General features: G+C 30.2%; 3 protein-coding genes across 4 annotated transcripts; 1 reads left to right on the top strand and 2 right to left on the bottom strand.

Annotated features, from left to right (window-relative positions):
• Positions 1–3,695: 3,695 nt before the first annotated feature.
• LOC124420066 (ribonuclease P protein subunit p29-like) lies at positions 3,696–4,641 on the bottom strand. The gene is made up of 2 exons (XM_046951763.1): positions 4,390–4,641; positions 3,696–4,321 (listed from the first exon to the last, which is right to left on the bottom strand). Exon 2 carries the CDS (start codon positions 4,317–4,319, stop codon positions 3,699–3,701), a length of 621 nt encoding a protein of 206 aa, XP_046807719.1. The 5' UTR covers positions 4,320–4,321; positions 4,390–4,641; the 3' UTR covers positions 3,696–3,698.
• A 145-nt stretch (positions 4,642–4,786) lies between these two features.
• On the top strand, positions 4,787–14,361 carry LOC111688762 (cleavage and polyadenylation specificity factor subunit 6). 2 transcript variants are annotated; one of them, XM_023451271.2, is made up of 6 exons: positions 4,787–5,292; positions 5,363–5,596; positions 6,704–7,183; positions 12,174–12,329; positions 12,556–13,400; positions 13,473–14,361. In XM_023451271.2, the coding sequence occupies exons 1-6, from the start codon at positions 5,224–5,226 to the stop codon at positions 13,747–13,749; spliced, it is 2,061 nt and encodes a 686-aa protein (XP_023307039.1). In that variant the 5' UTR covers positions 4,787–5,223; the 3' UTR covers positions 13,750–14,361. The 2 variants fall into 2 exon arrangements, with proteins under 2 accessions (XP_023307039.1, XP_023307040.1); XM_023451272.2 differs by lacking the exon at positions 12,174–12,329.
• Positions 10,177–10,759, bottom strand: LOC111688763 (RING-box protein 1A-like). The gene has a single exon (XM_023451273.2). It carries the CDS (start codon positions 10,677–10,679, stop codon positions 10,308–10,310), a length of 372 nt encoding a protein of 123 aa, XP_023307041.1. The 5' UTR covers positions 10,680–10,759; the 3' UTR covers positions 10,177–10,307.
• Positions 14,362–23,133: the final 8,772 nt, after the last annotated feature.

The following is a 23,133-nucleotide window of genomic DNA, read 5'->3' as shown; positions in this document are numbered from 1 at the left end:
GTATACCAATCGCCTCAGAATTACTTTCTGAGTCGATTTAGCTATGTCCGTCTGTCCGTCCGTCCGTCTGTCTGTCTGTATGTCCATGTAAACCTTGTGCGCACGCTACAGGTCGCAATTTTCAAGATAATTTGATGAAATTTGGCACATACCAATCGCCTCAGAATCACTTTCTGAGTCGATTTAGCTATGTCCGTCTGTCTGTCTGTGTGTCCAACTAAACCTTGTGCGCACGCTACAGGTCGCAATTTTCAAGATAATTTGATGAAATTTGGCACATACTCTTTTTTTGGTTCAAGGACGATCGCTATTGAAAATGTTTGAAATCGGTCCATTATTTCTCCTAGCCCCCATACAACCGTACCCACCGAATCGGGCCTTTAGGCTCATATGTACGTTAAATGTTTTATAATGTCAACGAAAATCAGTAAAAATTAGTTTTTTAGAACAATAATTGACTACACTAATTTTTATTGTGATCGGGCCCCATTTGACCCTAGCCCCCCTACAGACTCCGCTTTAGAAAATGACTTGAAGGTCAAAATTAACTTATAATTACTTATAAAACGATTAAAATCTACATAAATGACTTTGTAGTAGACGTAAATTCATCTATCAAAATTTATAAGGATAGGCCCATATTTACCCCTTCTCCCCTATGAGCCCTCTTGTAGAAAATCTTTTTTTTTTTTTGGCAACGATAAGTAAAAATATTTCACAATAAAACAAATTAAATGCTTTATTTAAAAAAAATTCAAAATTTTAACATACTGACTGGTGTAGGGTATCATATGGTCGGCAATGTTCGACTATAAATTCATATTTGTTTTTGTTTTATAAAAATTTTTTAAAAAATTTTTTACTTACCTTAAATTTCTCTTCTATTGTTATGTTTTAAATGATTTTGTTTAAAGAAGTTTTTTATTGATTATGTGTTGTTTTATGGCTAAAAACTTAAATTTTCTAATTTTATTTAAAACATAAGTTATCTTCCAATATAAAAAGATAATGTTCAACAAACGGGTTTACTTAATTAAGTTAATTAGCATTCTTTAAAAAAAAAACAAAGAAATTGCACAAATTGCAAGTAAAATATACAAAAAAAATCACCAACAAAAAGAAAACTGTCAGCAAGCTTTAAGCAATTACACTTAAAAAAAAATTACACTAAAAGACGTTAACTCTAAAAAAACTAATCATAAAAACTCTAATCATTTCGCTTAACAAAAAAAACACACATTATTTAATTTAAAGTTATAATTTATTTTCAATGTGATTGAATTACTTAATTTTTTATTTTAATTTTATTACAAAAAAATAATTTGTTTTGTAAATATTTAAATGAATTATTCAAAATTATTTTAAAATCTTCTTAAAAAAAATTTACAATCAAAAGGGTTAAAGTAGTTTTAAATCTTCATTATATATACATACATATATATAAAAAAAGTTCCTTTGTTATAACAAACATATTACAATACAATAATATGTTTATATTAAAAATCAAAAAAAAAAAAAAACAAATAAGTTAAATGGAATTCATCTTTTTTTTCTATTTCAAAAGAAACATAAAAATGTTTAAATATTTAAACTCAATTTATTCACTGGAAGGTTATTATTGTATAATTCTGTTTTGATGGAAAACATTTTCCAAACGAATTATAAAATAATCTCTTAATCCCAGATAACTTAAACATAAAGTTGTTAAAGCCGTAATACACGATTGTCAGATCTTACAATGTTGACAGTAAAATGTTCAGTAAATGTCTAACAATTGTTTGAACTTAAAAATTTTCTTTTGCTAAATTGTCAGAAAAAGCATTACCTAAAATATTACAACACAAAATATGTAAGTTTACAGTATTTTCAGAAATTTTTTACACATTTTACTAACAACGTTGTAAGATCTAACAACCGTGTATACATAGCAATTAGTTATATTTTATATAAAATTTCTATTTTAAGGAATTTTATATAAAAATTGTAGTAATTTTTTTAGTTTTAAATTTTTTTTCACAGTCACACACACATTCATTTTAACTGCCACGATATTTTTTATTTTTATTTTAAATACTTTTTTTGTTAATATAAATTTTTAAAACTTTTCACAGCCATTTAATTTAAATTAAAAAAAATTAAAAAAATGAAATGTAAATAAATAATAAAATAATAATGAAATTATATATATATAGTAATAGTATAATTTAAACATGTAGTTAAGTTTTAGTAATAAATAAAAAATTTAAAAACACTATTAATTTATATTTTAAAAGATCATACACAAAAGTGTTGTAAGGTTGGTATTACAATAACTCGCCCTAAGGGCTAGTTTTTCTGATAAAGATAATCTTCATTCTTTGGTTAAACCTGGTTTTATATATGTTTCGTGTTTTTCAGTTATCAGTAAAGTTACTTATTATCTTAATTTAACTGAGGGCGGGTTTCTTACTCATCAGTTAAACTAGGCTTAACTTGCTGTTAGATTAAACTCGGAACAAATTTAGGCGGACTTTAACCGATAATTGTGTTTATCAGTAAGAAAACACAACAAAAACAATAAAACAATGATTTCGGAAGAACAAAAACATAATATTTTAAGTAAATTGCAATTTTCTAATTTGTTTCATTAATTATTGTTTTAAATGTTTATTTAACATTTTTCCAAAATTTTCCATTTTACAAAAGTATTGTTTGCAAAAAACAGCTGTTCATTGTTTATGTTTTTGAGTGAAAACTTAGCAACACTAACAAACTTAACTGAACTTAAATCTAAAACTGCAAAAAACAAAATATCGGTTAAAGTCCACCTAAATTTGTTCCGAGTTTAATCTAACAGCAAGTTAAGCCTAGTTTAACTGATGAGTAAGAAACCCGCCCTTAAAAGAATATAAAATGTTTGAAAAACTTATAGAAATGTATCTTTACATGATGTAATAAGTAACTTAGTGCATCCAGTATCTTTAATTAAAAAAAAAAATATAATACTCATGATTTAGAGCGGGTTTCTCAGTTGTCAATCAAATGATTAACGAATCAGATTAGTTAATCTAAAAATAAATTAAACGTGATGTTAATTTCCTTTGATCTGGTCCACACTAGAAAACTTTTGTTAAGAAACTTTTTCTTAATTCTCTTTTGAAGTGTTCTTGATGTCCACACAAAGAAACTTTTGTTTCAGAAACTACGTGTTAATTGCATTGATTTGTTGTTGTACGAACGAAATGAATAAGACCAGGTTCAGACTAGGAAACTTTTTTTGGGAAACTTTTGATTTTTGTGTGTGAGAGAAAGAAATATCATTTATCTCTTTCTCTCACACACAAAATCAAAAGTTTCGCAGTGTGAACCAGGTCTAACAAAACAAATTTCCGAGTACGAGAAACTCCGTACCGCGAGTGAGATGGATGTAAAATCTAAAGTTTCCTAGTGTGGACCAGCAGTTTGATGTATCTATCTATCTATCTATCTATCTATCTATCTATCTATCTATCTATCTATCTATCTATCTATCTATCTATATATCTATTTATCTATCTATCTATCTATCTATCTATCTATCTATCTATCTATCTATCTATCTATCTATCTATCTATCTATCTAACTATCTATCTATCTATCTATCTATCTATCTATCTATCTATCTATCTATCTATCTATCTATCTATTATAGAGTAAATACAAAAAAATCAGCGAATATTTATTCAAAAGGTTCAATGAAATTCTTTATTTTCTTAACGGATCGTTCCGCCGGACGTATGCACAAATGTTTACCAAATATTGTAAATTCCATATTTCCCAACTTCATACCAAAAACACATTCACTTTTCGGAATCGTACGTAAACAATCATCTTTTCCCAATAATTTTAGAACATTTTTTGTATCCAATACCACAATACCCGATAGGCCCACAAGCGTTGGGCATTTTGACTGCATAACATACATTTTGGCACCATGTAAATCGGTTTTAACTAACAGCTTACTAAATGCATCATAACCAGCATCATATACTCTTGGTACTTGATCTCCCTCCCGTAAACCCAAATGTTCTTTCATATAACCCTTCCACAAACGATGTAGGGGTAAAGCTTCGTTATATTTCATTTGTCGTGTGGGTAGGGTATGTAATCCTAACTGAGCATATTCTCGTCTATTAAGTGTAGTAGATTTTTGTGTTTTTCTTTTACGACTTAATTGTTTTTTACTCTTTGATCCCTGCAGCATTGTAATATGTTCGGGGTTAATGTCGATACAATCACGTCGACTGGGCACTACCATGTTGGTGAGATATTCTTTCAGGGATTGTACTTGATGATCCATTTCTAACGAAAATAAGAAATATGTATACAATCTTCTTGTTGTTAATTAAATGCTTCAAATGTATACTTACTGGTTTTTTAAAATTAGAGCTAAAATTTAATGTTTACAAATAGAAAATAAACAAATACCATGCAATTGTTTTGTTTTTTTTTTTCGTTTAAAGACACGTGTTAATGGTTGTAAAAAATGGCATGATAATCTCTTGCCTTTGGTAGTCAGTTAGATTACAACGTTTTGAAATAAAATAAAATTTAAATAATATTAAGATATTTATTTAACAAAAAATCGATTTTTAAAATATTCAAATTATTTTTTAAAGTTTTGCATTTGTACAAATATATATTAATGCTAATTTTAGCGTTACATATTTTAGCGATTTTTTTAGTTAACCACACTTTTTTGCTACAACTATGTGAAGTTAAAACAACTCTGCCAAAAAATGCAACTCTACGTTTTAGGTAAGCCATTTTGTATGCAGAAATCTACACAAGTTTTCTTTTTGCAGATGAAAATTTTCATGTGAAGATTTTCGTTCAACGTTTAATTACTATTAAAATATTAAATAATTCATAAATGGCATATGAAAAATACTTATTTAAGTCTAACTATTAATTGTGAATAGTGAAAAATTAAAAATACTTGAGTTAACACGTATAAAAACTGTTTTTTCCAAAAGCAGCTAAGAGGAAAAGTGGAATTAATTATAACAGGGCACCGGTGAGGTGTGCTCACGCAGAAGAAGAACTTTGAAAGAAAAAAAAATTGGCTAGCGTGTGTATGTGTTAAAAACTATTGTAAAAGAAAAGGAGGGAAGTGAAAAAATTGTTAGATACTTTTATGTTCATTGGGCTACAATTTGGTTTTAAAAAACTTATAGGCGAGCTTTAAACAATTGTTAGCAAATATGGCTGACGGCGTGGTGTTAGATCTCTACGCCGAAGATTTGGATAAAGATTTTTCTGCCCAAAATCAGGTATGTTTTTATTTTTAAATTATAATGTAAATTGTAAAAATTTTAATATGCTGATTGTTCTTTTTTTAAGGATGAATTTGCTGCCGAGGGTGTAGATTTGTATGATGATATAGGCGCTCCGCCGGAAACAACAACTGGCACTGCAGCCGTAACTGTTGGTGGTGAAAGTCCCAGCCAGGCTGGTAGTGTTGCTGATGAGGCCGGTACGGCCGGCTCAAATGGAGTTTACCATCAAGGCAGTGGTAGTTTGGCTCCTAATCAAGTGGGACGTCGTTTTCAACTTTATGTTGGCAATTTAACATGGGTAAGTGTGCTAATTTAGAATTTCAATAATAAAATTTGTTCAAAATATGTTCATATGTTTATGGTGCATGTTATTGCATTATTTTTAGTTCCGTAAGGAATTTTATACAATTAGAAAGATATTAAAAAAGAAATTATCGTAAAAGATTGCTGATAATAGAAAATATGTTATTGATAAATAAAAAACAAAATTATGTAAGCATAAGCAGGTAGATAGTTGTAAACTAATATTTTCCGCCAAAAATTTGTTTAGCTGCAAATATCAGTCATAAACTATATACATGTGTATACATACATATGTAGGGATGTCATGTACATACATACACGATATTTAATATAAACCAGATGTCATTTTTCAAATCTTCTGATTTCTTTACAAATAACTTATTTACAGTCCTTAATAGCATAAATACGATAAATATACGATTTGAGATTAAGATAACTTGATTATTTCCAAAAATTAATACTAATAATTAGTATTAATTCGCTTAGGGCGAGTTTTTCTGATAATGATAATTTTTATTCTTTGGTTAAACCTGGTTTAATATATGTTTGGGGTTTTCAGTTATCAGTAAAGTTACTTAGGGCGAGTTATTCTGATAAAGATAACCTTTATTCTTTGGTTAAACCTGGTTTAATATATGTGTTTTTCAGTTATCAGTAATGATTTCGGAAGAACAAAAACATGATATTTTAAGAAAATTTGCAATTTTCTGATTTGTTTTAATTATTGTTTTAAATGTTTATTTAACATTTTTCCAAAATTTTCCATTTTACAAAAGTATTGTTTGCCAAAAGCAACTGTTCATTGTTTATATTTTTGAGTGAAAACTTGGCAATACTAACAAAGTTAACTGAGCTTAAATCTAAAACTGAAAAACACAATTATCGGTTAAAGTCCGCCTAAATTTTGTTCCGAGTTTAATCTAACAGCAAGTTAAGCCTAGTTTAAATGATGAGTAAGAAACCCGCCCTTATAAAATTAAGGTGTATTAATTGTCCGTTTTGTAATACTTTTTCAAATCAGTTTCAATTTCAATTTTATAATAAACTTGATATTTTCATTAATAAAATTTATTAATTATACAAACTTTGTAAACTTTTATAGTGGAGCACCGATCAAGACATTGCAAATGTTATGCGTGATATTGGTGTTACCGATTTCCAAGAAGTAAAATTTTTCGAAAATCGTGCAAATGGCCAGTCGAAAGGCTTTTGTGTTGTGTCCTTAGGCTCGGAGGCTAGTTTACGTTTGGTTTTAGAACGTTTACCCAAAAAGGAATTACATGGCCAGGCGCCAGTTGTTACATATCCAACAAAGCAAGCCTTAAATCAATTTGAGAGTCTACAAAAAACAAGACCCGTACCTCCACCACAACAAAATGGACCACCACGTGGTCCAACACCCGGCGGTCCACTAATGCCCGGAGGTCCCATGCCACCACATCCTGGAGCACCTCAAGGCGTACCACCTGGCCACCAGCCACGTTTAATGAACCCGAGTATGCCACCAGGACAATTTCGACCACAGCATATGCCTCCCTTGGGACCACCAGTTGGTCCAAATTCTGGATCATCTCGCATGCAGGTATGTTGTGTATAAATTAAAACATTTACCATCTTAAAATTATTGTATTTTTGTTTTAAAAACACGTCTTTTAAATGAATAATATCTTTAGTAGTAGTTGCATTCAGATTAATTTCTTGTGTTATGTTAATTTATTTCTTTAAATACCTTTGTATTATTATTTATAATAAAACGGTCGTGGTTTTTATTTATATATCATTTTTTTTACTATTTCCTAATAAATATTTTGTGGTATTTTTAATTTTTAACATCTCAATTGTTCTGAATGCCTGTTATAAGTTTTTGTTTTCTAAAAAATAAAATTCATTCAATTCATATTCATAATTTATTATAAATTATAGCCTAAAATATGAAATAATTTAAAAAAAAATCAACATGTATTTTGAACAAAAAAAAAATTATGTATTTCAGAGCAATTAAATTTAATATTTTTTCTTTTATATAAAACTTTTCACATTATATTAAGCCAATGTGTTAAAACAAAAAAAAAACCAATTCAAATTTTAAAAATTAAAAATGTATACAAAATCTGTGATGCAGAAATTAATATTATTTATTTTTCTTGTTTCAAAAAGAACGTATTGTTTTGTTTGTTTTTCTTTTTTTATGTAATACATTTAAATGCATAATTAATTTGAAAATAATTTTCTTTTCTGTTGTAAGTTTTTTTAATTAAAAACATAAAATATTTGTTCTATAATTTGCGTACTATATTTACTATAAATAAGAATCATTTTTTTTTTATTTCGTAACTAAGAAACCAATAAGAAAGTGTTCTATAATATTATTATAGAAACTATGAAAATGTGATATTTACTATAGTTTCTCTTATTTAAACATAATATGACTATAATACCATAAGATTAAAAAGCATGTTTTTTATTATCATTTCATTTTTCTAATATACTCCATGTAAATAGTTGTGATATTTATTAATGTAATATTAATACATATTTTTAAAATTCATTTAAATTGTTTTTTCCTTTTTTTTACCAAAAGGCATTTATATGTTTTCAAATGCCTATAGAGAGTTGAATTCTTTTATAAGAAACAAAAAACAAAATGTTTTTACTTTTACATTTTACCTACATTTGTTGTATTTACATTTGTTATACCACATATTGCATTAAAATTGTCAAAAGAAAATAATGCATTTACTATTGAAATGTAAATAATTAAAGAAAAAAAGTTTTGAGCTGTGTTAAACATGTTGTATACCATACATTTAAAATGAAAAAATAAAAGAAAGATATTCTATAATGAAAAGAAATATTTATTTTTTGGGATAGCGTTAACAAACCAACAACAACATCATCATCATCATTTTCTATCCGAAATATTTGATATTTGTCTCTTTTTTAGGCAATGGATAACAATTAGAATTTGTATCGAAGTTTTTGTTAAACGTTCTGTTTCTCAACATTTTCATTCTTATAAATATATTAAAAACAAAATTTAAAATTTATAATTTATTGTTTTCAATATATTTATAAGGATTTAAATATTCTTAAGCATTAAGTTTAAGGACAAATTCTAAAATTTTCGAATTTTGAAATTAAAAAATTTGAAAATTTTTAAATTTTTAAAAATTTCTTAAATTGAAAAGTTTAAAATTTTGTATTTTGACATATTGTTATTCATATTTAGAAGTACATTCATCGTTTGTTCAGAATATAATTAATAACATATATTAATATGCTGAGGATTTTTTCACATTTTTCACTGCTTAGCTGTTACTTAAAAGGCCTGTCATTAAAAAGCTTACCAAAATGGCTTCGGTTTTATATGCCAGATAGGAAGGGATGAAATCAGTTTAGATACATGTTCCATACACCGGTTTTATAAGAATCCAAATCTCAATAATTATAATTTTACTTTAAAAATTTACTTTATTATTATCAAATAATTTTATTCTATTGAATTCGGTTCTTAATTGACACAAGACCTTATATAGGGGTCCAGCTCAGTTCTAGATTAGTCATAGTTTCAAATGTGGTTTCTTTTCAATTATAGCTCAGTTCTAGTTCAATTTCACTTCTAGTTTTGTTTTAGATCAGTTCAAGCTCAGTTCTAGTTCAATTTTAGTTTAGTTCTAGCTTAGTTCTATTCAAGTTCTAGTTTAGTTCTACTTCAATTCTAGTGCATTTATAGTTCATTTCTAGCTCAGTTCTTGTTCAGTTCCAGTTCAGTTCTTGTTCAGTTCTAGTTCAGCTCTAGTTCAGATTTAGTTCAGTTCTTGTCCAGTTCTAGTTCAGTTATAATTCAGTTCTAGTTAAGTTCTATTTCAATTCTATTTCAGTTCTAAAACAGTTCTAATACAATTCTAGTTCAGTTCTAGTTAAGTTCTGGTTCAGTTCTAGTTCAGTTCTAGTTAAGTTCTATTTCAGTTCTTGTTCAGTTCTAATACAATTCTAGTTCAGTGCTTTTTCTGGTTAGTTCCAGTTCAGTCCAATTCAGTTCTAGTGCAGTTTAAGTTCTCTTCAAATTTAGTTCTAGTTTAGTTCTGGTTCAGTTCTACTTTAGTTCTAGTTTAGTTCAGGTTAAGTTTTACTTCAGTTCTACTTCAGTTCTGCTTCAGTTCTAGTTCAGATCTACTTCAATTCTAGTTCAGTTTCAGTTTAGTTTTAGTTCAGTTCTTGTTCAGTTCTAGTTCAGATCTAGTTCAATTCTAGTTCATTTCTACTTCAGTTTTAATTCAGTTTTCGTTCAGTTCTAGTTTAGTTCAGGTTCAGATCTGCTTCAGTTCTACTTGAGTTCTAGTTCAGTTCTAATTCAGTTCTACTCAGTTCTAGTTCAGATCTAGTTTATTTCTAGTTCTGTTCTAGTTTTGTTCTAGTTTAGTTCTAATTCAGTTCTAGTTTCAGTTCAGGCTCAGTTCTACTTCAATTCTAGTTCATTTTTAGTTCAGTTCCAATTTAGTTCCGTTCTAATTCAGTTCTAGTTCAGCTCTAGTTCAATTCTAGTTTAGTTCAGTAGTAGATTTAGTTCGATTCTTACTTGTTAAAATTTATCAATTCTTTTTTTCTTTATTTCGTGGTTTTAAATCCAAAATTCAGAAGTGCGTTGTCGATTCTAATGTTACAATTCCATAATATAAAAATACATCAATAACAATCAATTTCTCTTAACGTCCATATTTTTGATAATCCCATTCCTTATTATCCAATGGACATACTTGACGCGTTTTCAACCAACGTGAAATGCAATGAAAATGAAATGCATGATTACAAGTACCCCAGGCAACGGTACATTCATCTTTTGTACTCGAACATAGAGGATTCGCTTGGCATTCAATACACAGATCCATAATTTGATTACGACATATGGCACAATTATCAACAGCTAAATCCCATGACCATAAAGCTTGTGCTTGCCATTTTTTAATTATAAAACGTTTTCCCTTATGTTTATTACTGCAAGTTGGTAAATCATCGTCATCCATGTTATGTAAATCTTCAGAATCGTTTTCGTTGTCAACTTCCATGAGATTAGACATGTTTTAAAATCTTATTAAAATAGACTTTTTTTAACCTAAATGAAGTTTAACTCAAAATTTTTTTGTTTGTTTTACGAAAAACTGGGTTTCCCAACTTTTTGTTATAATAAATTTGTTTTACAATTAATTTTTGTTTGACAATGTTAGAAAATGTTCTAGTTCAATTTTTGTTCCAGTTCAGTTCTAGTTCAGTTTCAATTCAAGTTTAGTTCTAGTTCAGTTCTAGTACAGTTCTAGTTCAGTTCCAGGTCAGTTCTAGGTTATTTAAGTTCTAGTTCAGTTCAAGTTCAGTTCAAGTTCAGTTCAAGTTCAGTTCAAGTTCAGTTCAAGTTCAAGTTCAGTTCAAGTTCAGTTCAAGTTCAGTTCAACTTCAGTTCAAGTTCAGTTCAAGTTCAGTTCAAGCTCAGTTCAAGTTCAGTTCAAGTTCAATTCAAGTTTAGTTTAAGTTCAGTTCTAGTTCAGTTCAAGTTCAAGTTTAGGTCAAGTTCACTTCAAGATCAGTTCAAGTTCAGTTCAAGTTCAGTTGAAGTTCAGTTCAAGTTGAGTTCAAGTTGAGTTCAAGTTCAGTTCAAGTTCAGTTTAAGTTCAGTTTAAGTTCAGTTTAAGTTCAGTTTAAGTTCAGTTTAAGTTAAGTTCAAGTTCAGTTCAAGTTCAGTTCAAGTTCAGTTCTAGTTCAGTTCTATTTCAGTTCTAGATCAGTTCTAGTTTAGTTCTTGTTCAGTTCTAGTTCTAGTTCAGTTTTAGTTCAATTCTAGTTCAGTTCTAGTTCAGTTCTAGTTCAGCTCTATGGAATAGTCATTGATTGGTTTATGACGAGTCATTGACATGTTTATAGTCTTTGACTTGTCTATTTAATAATAAACAATATAGCGTATTTTTCTTATATACTTTTGTATTACATTTTGAAACGAAAAAATGTATGTTTGATTTAGAAATTTATGAAATTGTGTATAATTTATTGAAAATTCTGGATTAAAAAAGAATTTATCGAGAATGTTTAAGATATATAGTAGCAGTTTAAGAAATTTTATATATACATATATAAATTCTTTTTTCTAAAGGCTGCCCAAGAAAAAAAATAAAATACAATTAAAGTTTACTTTGTTTAGTATTCAGTCAATAACATAATCCTAGAAACATTAGTTTTAAAAAAGTAATACTAATAACAATAGTAATTATATTAAACATTATGTACTACTAATAATTAATACATAAGAATATTAAAAAATAGCAATTTTTAAGTTTTATTACATCGTTTCAATTTGAAGCTATATTTTTGTATGTTTTTCAATTTCTTTTTAATTATATATTTTTGCTACTAAATTAACATATTCGTAGTAAAATTTAGATGTTTTTATATACATAAATCTCTAGTTTAATATGATATATCATTTGTTAGTATATTATTGTTACTATTATTTAATTATCTTTAATTCCAAGTTTAACTCCACAAATTCTATCACTTTCATCTTCCACAATAAAAAACACCAACAGCAACCACCAATGCACCAAGGACCACCAATGGTACCGCAACAAGGTATGCAAGGTCCTCCACGCTTTGGTCAGCAACAACCGCAATGGCCTGGACAACCACGGCCTAATGGACCAAGACCGGGACCATTAAATGGACCACCACAACGGCCACAAATGGTAAAGAATTTCATTAATTCATTACAATAGTTAAAGTTATTTTTAAAAAGTCTAAATTATAACGATTTGAAGGTTAAAGCATTCAGAATATTGAGATAAATACATGTGTAAAATAAGAAAGAAAAAAGTTGTATAAAAGAAAAAAAACATCATTTAGGTCTAATTTTGTGTGTTTGCAAATTTGAAGCTTAAGTTTAAATGTCATTAATTTTATTTTAATATTCAGTTCCAGGGACCACCAGGTGGTATGCCCATGCGTGGCCCACGTCCCGATTGGAGGCCACCTATGCATGGTGGCTTTCCACCTCAAGGTCCACCCGGTGGCCCACCACAGGGACCACCCCATATGCAAGGACCTCCTAGAGGTCCTCCAGGTGGTCCACCTCAAATGGGTGGTCCAGGTGGCCCGCCTCCTGGTGGACCTCATGGCGGACCAGGCGGTCCTGCTCCTCATGTCAATCCAGCTTTCTTCAATCAACCGGGTGGAGGACCACCACAACATCCGGGTGGACCTCCAATGGCAGGTGGTCCGCCACATGGACCTCCCGGTCCAGGTCCTCAGCAAGGTATGAATATGCCACCACAACATGGCCCACCACCTCACTTCGCCCAGCAAGGAGCACCACGTGGTCCTTGGCCGGGGCCGCCAGGTCCTGTTAAACCTCAAGGTCCTTTCCCCGATCAAGCCGCCCTAGGGCCACAACTGAGCGAAGCTGAATTTGAAGAAATCATGGGTCGTAATCGCACTGTTAGCAGTTCGGCCATTGCTCGTGCCGTTTCTGATGCGGCCGCCGGCGAATATTCCAGTGCTATTGAAACTTTAGTTACAGCAATCTCACTGATTAAACAATCGAAAGTGGCACATGATGAACGTTGCAAGATTTTAATAAGTTCTCTACAGGATACTTTGCATGGCATTGAAACAAAGAGTTACAACAGACGGGAACGTTCTCGATCCCGCGAACGATCTCATCGCCAAAGACCGCGACGCGAGAGATCATCATCAAGATATCGTGAAAGATCAAGAGAAAGAGAACGTGACCGTGAAAGAGATCGTGATCGGGATGCCGGGTATGATAATCATAAATTTCATTAATAATTTAAAAGCAATCTTATTAAATCTTATCTACATATATATTTTAGTTATCGTGAACGTAGCAGAAGTCGTGAACGTGAACGTCCTAGCACTAATGATCACTACAGAGATGACAGCTCCAGCCGATCTGCTCGTGCACGCAAATCACCCGAACAACCGAGTGGAGATCCCAGTAATGAGGCACCCTCAAAACGAGGTTACTACGAAGAACGTTACCGAGGTTCAGATCGTGAGAGAGAACGTGACCGTGATCGTGATCGCGAGCGTGATCGTGACCGTGATCGCGAGCGTGAACGTGATAGAGAACATCGTTCAAGGCATTAGAAAAAATATGCAACAAGACACACAAACAACAATAAAATTCTTAGATGTAACATAAATATTCTTCATTCACCAACAACACTATATGAAAGGGAAATTAACAAAAACAACAACAAACCAGTCATTTCAATTCGTTTTATTTAATGTATAATTGAAATTATTATTAATATTACATAATTAATACTACATATACATACAAAAACAGTCAAACGAAGATTAGAATTTAAAAAAAAATTATAATGATTGGATAGCTAACATCAACAACTGAAATGTTGAGAAAAGCTTAATTTATAATAAAATTTGTAAAATGTTTTCAATAATAACAATAATAAATAATAATTCAACTGGACGTAGAGAACAGGATACAATTTATAACAACAAATGTCTACACAACAACAAGAGCATACATACATGGTCTTCACAATATTTAAAACAATAATAACACAAAAAAAACTACAAATCTGGCCTTTTGTAATGGATTAATATTGTTGGAGACTATTACGACGGCTTATTCTTATTTCTTCTCATTATTATTATTACTATCTACATATAAACACACACACCTAGTTTGTAAATTGATATTTCAGTTTATTAATAAAACAAAAAGAAAATATATAATATTATCAATTAAAAAAAAATCTTAAAAAGCTAAAAAAAAAATTAAACAAAATTACTTAAAATTGTTGTATTCATTTAATTCATATTGTAAATATCTATTTATATTAATAGTTAGTTTTTCTTTTAAAGCATACTGCTTTAAGTTTATAAATGCTTAATAATCTAAGGGCATCGTGATCGTGTTATGAAAGTGCTAAAATCCAATACATTTCATACACTAAAAGACTGGCTTAATCCTATGTATGTTAAAAACAATGTTCTAAAGGCTTCATATATCTTCGGTATAATTCTATTAGACATTTTAGTTTTTTAGAAGTTTTCTATATAAAATCAGAATTAAATTTCTGAAAATGGACTTTTGCATAAATTTTTTATTTTTTTTTTTATTTAATATTAGGGTGTCTCGTGCCACTTTTCTTAGGAATACCTCGTAAAAGATGCGTACTTAATGCTAGAAAAGCAAAATGATTGAAATACATCGAAAAACATGTAATTTTCGAAAATTCAAATTTTTGATCGAAAAAAAGCGTTTAACTTCTAGTTGAGGCTATTTACTTATATTTTCCAATTTCAAACTACAAAATTTTTCCAAATGTTTCATAAATTTAAATATTTTTAAAGTGTTCGAAAAATTTAAAAAATATTTGAAAATTCGAACTTTTTTCTAAAAAATTGTTTCAAGCTCTTTTGTTTTATTTAGTAGTTTTTAAATTAAGAGGAACATAAAAATATACTTTTAGTTTAAATGGAAGAAAATTTTTCAAATTTTAAAAAATAACTTTGCAATTTTCATAAATTTAAAGTATTTGAAAATTTTCGAAAACTTTTTAATTTTACAACTCACAATTTCACAATGTCTAATTATTTGTTAACTCTTAAGATAATTTAACAGTTTTCATAAAAAAAAAAATATTTTATTTGGAAGAATATCAGCAATGTTGATAATGTTTGTTATTCTAAAAACACTTTTGTATAACAACATGAATATTTTTAGTTTGCATTGAAAAATATTTTATATAATAATTTTTTCTTATCAAATATTTTTTCATTCGTTCAAAAAATTTTGTTAGACTTGTTTCTTATTAAAAATAAATTTTTATTAAATAATACTTAATCGTATTAATATCGTGAATATTACAGATATTCCAATAAGCAAGTGATAACTGGAGTTGGTGAAAATAGAAATCATAGAACAAATATTAAGAAATTATTTAAAACTTTTTACCTTTTCTCATATCGAACTTAAACATTTTATTATAATTGTGATAATTAAGTCTGTGATATTTCTATTATAAAATTAAAAAATATATATATGTGTTCAATATATAATTATAAAATTGTTCAAAATTATTCAAAAGTATGTAAAAAGTATTTTAATAAAAAATCTAATATTAAAAATTGGTGTATTCAGTGTTATAAGGCATGAAAAAACTAGTCCCTGAGGTCAAATCACAAATATATACATATGTATATTATAAGGTCAAGAACGCATTTTTTAGCTTGAATTAGTTTGGGTTATATTTTGAAGAATTAACATTTCTTTATACTCATTCCCGTTTGATTCAGTTCCTATCATTAATTCTTAAGAATTTCGATGTAATTAATGAAATCTCAAGAAAGTGAACGGTATAAATATAAAAGTTTAAATAAAAATAATTCTCGTGATTCTAAATATAAATCACGTGAAAATGGGTTGTTAAACGAATGAAATAAACAAAATAGTATTACAAATACTCTCTACTCTGGTAGAAAACCCCGATTTTTTAATAATCTCTCGGATTCCGTATTTAATTATTTAAAATCGTTGAAAATGAAAAATAACAGAAAACTTAAACGGCTTACAGACGATTTTAAGTTGCCGCCGACATTTTTAGTTTCAGCCGGCGCCAGTTTTAGTTTAAACCAACGCCGCTGCCGTTAACATTTGTCGGCACAGGGCTTTGGTCATAATAATAAAAAAAAACACACAAGCGAAAACATCTAGAAGAAAAAAACGTATTCATATAAAAACAAGTGTTAGAAAAGGAAAAGAACTTTAAAGAAAATTAAAAAAAAAAATTAATATAAGAAATTTCAATCAGTTTTTTGTGACAAAAGTATAAGCAAAATTTTCAGTTTTCTTTTGTAAATTTACACTAAATCAAAGAAAAAGCAATAAAATTTTTAACAAAAATAATAAAAACAAGGCCGAAGTTATATCGTAACACAATGGCAGCATCTATGACAGATAGATTGGGGCAATTTTTAAATGGATTAAATGACAAATAGTAAGTAGAAAATTTTTAAAATTCTAATTGGTTAATTAAAGAACAGTGGACGGGGACTATTGCTATTTAGAAAAAAATATTCTAATTGGTTATTTATAAAAACAGTGGACATGGACTTTGGTGTTTAAAAAAATATACATACCTATATATTCACATAATTGCTGAAACATGTCACTGACATTTACCAACAATAGTTTCTGAGACAATGTTTTGTTTTCATTTCATGGGTTAAATATGGAATCTTTAGAATAATCGTACAGAAACACTTTCCCATACATCGTCTCAGCTGATTCATATAGGAACACAATTATTGCCATTTATTACCTATTACTGAATAGCTATCGAACGTATTAATATGACGTGTTCTTTATGGTACAAAAGTCCACATCATTAAATCAATTCTAATTAATATTTTATTACGCGTTGGAATACAATGTTTATCCACGTAGTACTTCCGTTGTTAAATGTTTGGACATAATCTTAACTTAAGATTTCATTTTAAACTCAAGTAGTTACGGAATATTTTGACATTTTAACAATACATTGCAAAATATAAAGTTTATTTATATAATTGATGAAAACATAGTGATAAAAAATAAACTTAATTTGATATACATATGTACATATACTTGGGAGGTGATAATATTTTTCTGTATGTGAAATGTTGTTAGACATTTTGAATATTCAGATTCGATATTAATCTTAAGTATAAAATATTTTAGTATTTCACAATACGTTGCAAAATATGTTTGTTTATTATTATTATGTACTAAATAGTAAACTACTAGATAGATCAGACTATACTTTAGACTAGTTTAGTGTTGATAGGAGGATGATCCGAAGAAATACACCAATGCCCCTATACACTTCAATTTATGGAAGTAAAGTTTTCCTCAGATTTTTTGTTCAGTGTTCGTGAGGAGTGTTGTTTCCCAAAAAATACCCCATAGGAACTTTGTGGTTCTTCCCAGCGTTTCATTATTCTAAGAGGCCACCAACCCATATTTTTAATTCAGCTTTCGTTTTCAGAATGTTTTTGAGTTCGTCCTTTTAAAGTAAATACCTTTCCTTGCTGACTACTTCCAAGGACACACGGGAGTGCCCAAACCTCTTGGAGAGTATTCGGTTAAAGCAGGAGCGGATCCCCGGGGGTAAGGTAAGTTTACTCCCGCGGATCCGCGGCTGAGTTGAAGCTTTCTTATAATTCAATAAGGTCTTATATATAACTTTATCATCTGATATCGCCCTAATTGCCTTTTGGGTGTAGGTAAATATGTTATGCCTTGAGTGCGCCATATTTATTTTTTGCTTCTCCTTCGTTCAGCCTGTATTACTTATATCTTGTGGAGGTACGCTTGGCTTCTTTTCCACGGCTACTTGCCGAACGATGCCCTAAGTGTCCTCTTTGTTGTTGTAACAGCTCGACTGTGGCCGATAGTTCTTTCCTGGGGAAAAAACTTTCGGTTGATACAGCTGTCGTTCCGGAGCGAAGATCCAATTGTCGTAGGAATGTGTGCTCTTTTGATCGCATTATTAAGATAGAGATAAGCTCTCCAACTTCTGTGTGGCACTGGTTTCACCAAAGGAGTTACTTGACACCTCTAGAAGAAAATTGTATTGTTGTCCCTACTACACTTTTTTCAATGGATTAATGGACGCATCCAGTTGAAGTAGCTCAATTTTTGACCTGGACATTGATGTATAGTTTTAGCTTTAACAACAATCTTTAGAAGAAATTCCACGTCTAAGTTAGTCAATACTTGAACCTCATGCCCAACAATTCTGGCATGGAGGTCAGTAAGGGTAACGACACCGTCCTCAAATGTACTTTTCAACTCGCTGTTGTCCTCTTTAACCGAGACTTCCGGCTAGTCATCCAGGCCTGCTACCACTTATCTTGACATTAAAAATGCATATATAACGCTATGTCCAACGGTAAAGCCCTTATTGCATAAAAAACAGACCAGATCAAATAACAGGGTATCATGTATGACATAATACAGTTAAGCAGAATTGGAAAACACATGCCACCACACTCACTATTTTGTCAAGATGAGTAGCCTTTTGTTATACACTTCATTAAAACCATAACTAGATGGCTAGATACCGAAGCATTAGTCAAAGTAAGCTATAGTCATGATGTGTACTCGCATCACGACAAGATAGTAATCCTTGGCGAAGGTTTTTGGCTTTTCAATATAGAATCGCAGGCCCATTTTGGTCACCCCATTTAGAGCCATCTGTGTAGCAATGGATTCCTAGTGGTATTTGCTTTAACGTTTCGCTAGACTAAATATTCCTTCTAAGATCAGAGTATTAATGTTAGCGACATATTCTATGTCTGGTATGCTATCAAGCACCTTCGATGATTGCGTATAGCTTTCCAGTGTGTCCGGTATACATTAATGTCGTGTCCTATAATCACTTATAGCCGTGCGAATGTAAGTGCTGCCTTAAATCTTAAAAATGTTTCGATGTGTGGAATATCTAGCAACTTTTCCAAAGCCTTGGTTGAAGTACTACTCATGTCACCACATGTACCTAACCAGCAGGAACTTCCTGTGGAAGTTTGGCACCAATTTATGAACCAAACGTAATGTTACGGTGCCCATAAGCTAGAATTGGTCTTATTGGTCTAATAATAGGATTAGAATTAAATACTTATTTCTTCGAAAACCTTAATTCTTTGTTGTTAATAAAAATACTTTGTTGTTAGTTGTTTTTTCCTTTATTATTGCAATTTTAAAAGCAAATTAATATTGCTCATTTCCTTTCATTATCTGAAGCCACGAAACGAAAGGTTTTCATACTTTCATAAAAATAGTAAAGAAATACATAATATTTCGTATTATATACGAAATTTTTTTAAATATTACGAAAAAAGAAGTTTTCTTCGTAATGTAAAATATGGATTATTTTCAGTGAAAATTAATCCTATTTTGCTCGTGAAGTTAAACAAGCAAAAAATGTAATTTAAATACTGCCCTACTAAAGATATGATTGTAGATCTCTTAACAAAATCTTTACAGAATATTAAAATCGCAAATTTCAAAAATTCTTTGCCTTTTATTCATGTTTTACATTTTATAATTGAATTGTGTGTTTTAACGAAAAATAATTTTTTCACATTTAAGTTGGTTTTAATGTATAATTTTGCAATTTTTATAACTAGAAATGATATATTTATAATTGATTAATATCCAATATTAAGAATGGCTTTCATTTTCTTTTGCCGTAAATCATCTGATTCAGTACTGTTTTTTTTAATCAAATTCAAAATTGTCGGTTATATTACGGAGGATACCAACAGTAGACTTCAGAAAGGACTTCCAGCTCTGTGCAGGTTATGTTTTTATTAAAGTATTGTAAAAGCGTTCATCTGTATCTGAAAAGAAAATTAAAAAATCAACAGAATTGTTTGCATTAAAAATTTTACTAAATCAGTATATTTTTGAAAAAAGTGGCTCATGTTTTTTTGTAGGCTGGAATATAGCCTATAGGATAAACTATATACCAGACTATAGATTAAACTAAAGTCTAGTCTATCATAAACAATCGTATTATGCAGTTCTATACAATTTAACTAATTTTTTAGTTGCTCTAATCCGCGGACAGTCTTTAGGCTAAACTATAGATTAGACTATCGACTAGAATGTAGACTAGACCATAGACTGGACTAGACTATAGACTAGACTATAGACTAGAATATAGACTAGACTATAGACTAGCCTATAGGCTAGACTATAGACTAGACTATAGACTAGACTATATGCTAGACTGTAGACTAGACTTTAGACTAGACTATTTGCTAGTCTTTAGGTTAGTCTATAGGCTAGACTGTAGACAAGACTATAAACTAGACTATAGACTAGACTATAGGTTAGCCTACAGACTAGACTACAGACTAGACCACAGACTAGACTACAGACTAGACTACAGACTAGACCACAGACTAGACCACAGACTAGACTATAAACTAGACTATAGATTAGACTATAGATTAGACTATAGACTAGACTACAGACTAAACTATAGACTAGACTACAGACTAGACTACAGACTAGACTACAGACTAGACTACAGACTAGACCACAGACTATAGACCAGACTTGACTAGACTGTAGACAAGACTATAGACTAGACTATAGACTTGACTAGTCTATAGACTAGACTACAAACTAGACTATAGACTTGACTAGACTATAGACACACTATAGACTACACTATAGACTTGACTAGACTACAGACTAGAATATAGACTTGACTAGACTACAGACTAGACTATAGACTTGAGTAGACTATAAACTAGATAATAGACTAGACTATAGACTAGACTATAGACTAGACTACAGACTAGACTATAGACTAGACTACAGACTAGACTATAGACTAGACTATAGACTAGACTACAGACTAGACTATAGACTAGACTACAGACTAGACTATAGACTAGACTATAGACTAGACTATAGACTAGACTATAGACTAGACTATAGAATAGACTATAGAATAGACTATAGATTAGACTGTAGACTAGACTATAGACTAGACTACAGACTAGACTACAGACTAGACTGTAGACAAGACTATAGACTAGGCTATAGACTAGACTTTGGACTATACTATAGATTAGACTGTAGACTAGACTATAGACTAGACTATAGACTAGACAATAGATTAGACTGTAGACTAGACCATGGACAAGACTATAGACTAGACTATTGGCTAGACTATATGCTATACTATAGACTATACTATAGACTAGACTATTGGCTAGACTATATGCTATACTATAGACTATACTATAGACTAGACTATTGGCTAGGCTATATGCTGTACTATAGACTATACTATAGATTAGACTATAGACTAGACTATATGCTAGTCTATAGACTAGTCTATATGCTAGACTATATGCTAGACTATGGGCTAGACTATAGTCTAGACTATGGGCTAGACTATAGACTATAGACCATAGGCTAGACTATAGACTAGACTTTAGATTAGACTACAAGGTGGTCTATAGATTGGACTGTAGACTAGACTATAGATTAGACTGTAGACTAGACTAGAATATAGAGAAGACCATAGACAAACTGTAGACTAGGCTATAGATTAGACTATAGATTAGTCAATAGACTAGCCTATAGACTGGACTAGACCATAGACTAGATTACAGACTAGACAATAGGCTAGACTATAGACGAGACTATAGACCAGATTATAAACTAACCTATGGACTATTGCCTAGTCTAAAGTCTAGTCTACAGCCTAGTCTATAGTCTTGTCTACAGTCCAGACTAGACTACAGACTGGACTGTAGACAAGACTATAGACTAGGCTGTAGACTAGACTTTAGACTAGGCAATAGATTAGACTGTAGACTAGACTATAGGCTAGACTATAGACTGTACTATAGATTAGACTATAGATTAGTCTGTAGTCTAGACTATAGACTAGACTATAGACTAGAACATAGACTAGACTATAGATTAGACTATAGATTAGACTATAGACTAGACTATAGATTAGACTGTTGACTAGACTATAGACTAGGCTATAGACTAGACTTTAGACTATACTATATATTAGACTGTAGACTAGACTATAGGCTAGACTATAGCCTAGACTATAGACTAGAATATAGACTAGATATAGACTATACTATAGACTAGACTATAGACATGAATATAGACATGAATATAGACTAGATATAGACTAGACTATAGACATGAATATAGACTACACTTTAGACTAGACTATATGATATACTAACTAGACTACACCATAGACTTAACTATGCGCTAGACTATATGCTAAACTATAACTATAGACTAGACTAAAGGCTAGAATATAGACTAGACTATAGTATAGTCTGGACTTTAGGCTAGACTATAGACTACACTTGTCTACAGTCCAGTCTGTTGTCTAGTCTATAGTCTACAGTCTAATCTATAGTGAAGTCTATAGTCTAATTTATAGTCTAGTCTATAGTCTAGTCTATAGTCTAGTCTATAGTCTAGTCTTTAGTCTAGTCGATTGTCTAGTCTATAGTCTAGTCTATAGTCCAGTCTATAGTCTAGTCTAGTCTATAGTCTAGTCTATAGTCTAGCCTATAGTCTAGCCTATTGTCTAGTCTATAGTCTTGTCTATAGTCTAGTCTATAGTCTTGTCTATAGTCTAGTCTATAGTCTAGTCTAGAGCATAGTCTAGTCTATAGACTAGACTACAGACTATACTATAAACAAGACTATAGACTAGACTACAAACTAGACTACAGACTAGACTATAGCCTAGAATATAGACTAGACTATAGACTAGACTACAGACTAGACAACAGAGTAGTCTATAGTCTAGTCTATAGTCTAGTCTATAGTCTAGTCTATTGTCTAGTCTATAGTCTAGTCTATTGTCTAGTCTATTGTCTAATCTATTGTCTAGTCTATTGTCTAGTCTGTAGTCTAGTCTATATTCTAGTCTATAGTCTAGTTTGTAGTCTAGT

Source organism: Lucilia cuprina, chromosome 5 (assembly GCF_022045245.1).
Source record: "Lucilia cuprina isolate Lc7/37 chromosome 5, ASM2204524v1, whole genome shotgun sequence".
NCBI lineage: Eukaryota > Metazoa > Arthropoda > Insecta > Diptera > Calliphoridae > Lucilia > Lucilia cuprina.
Note: the sequence above shows the minus strand (reverse complement) of the source record. Positions and strands in the feature narration are given on the sequence as shown.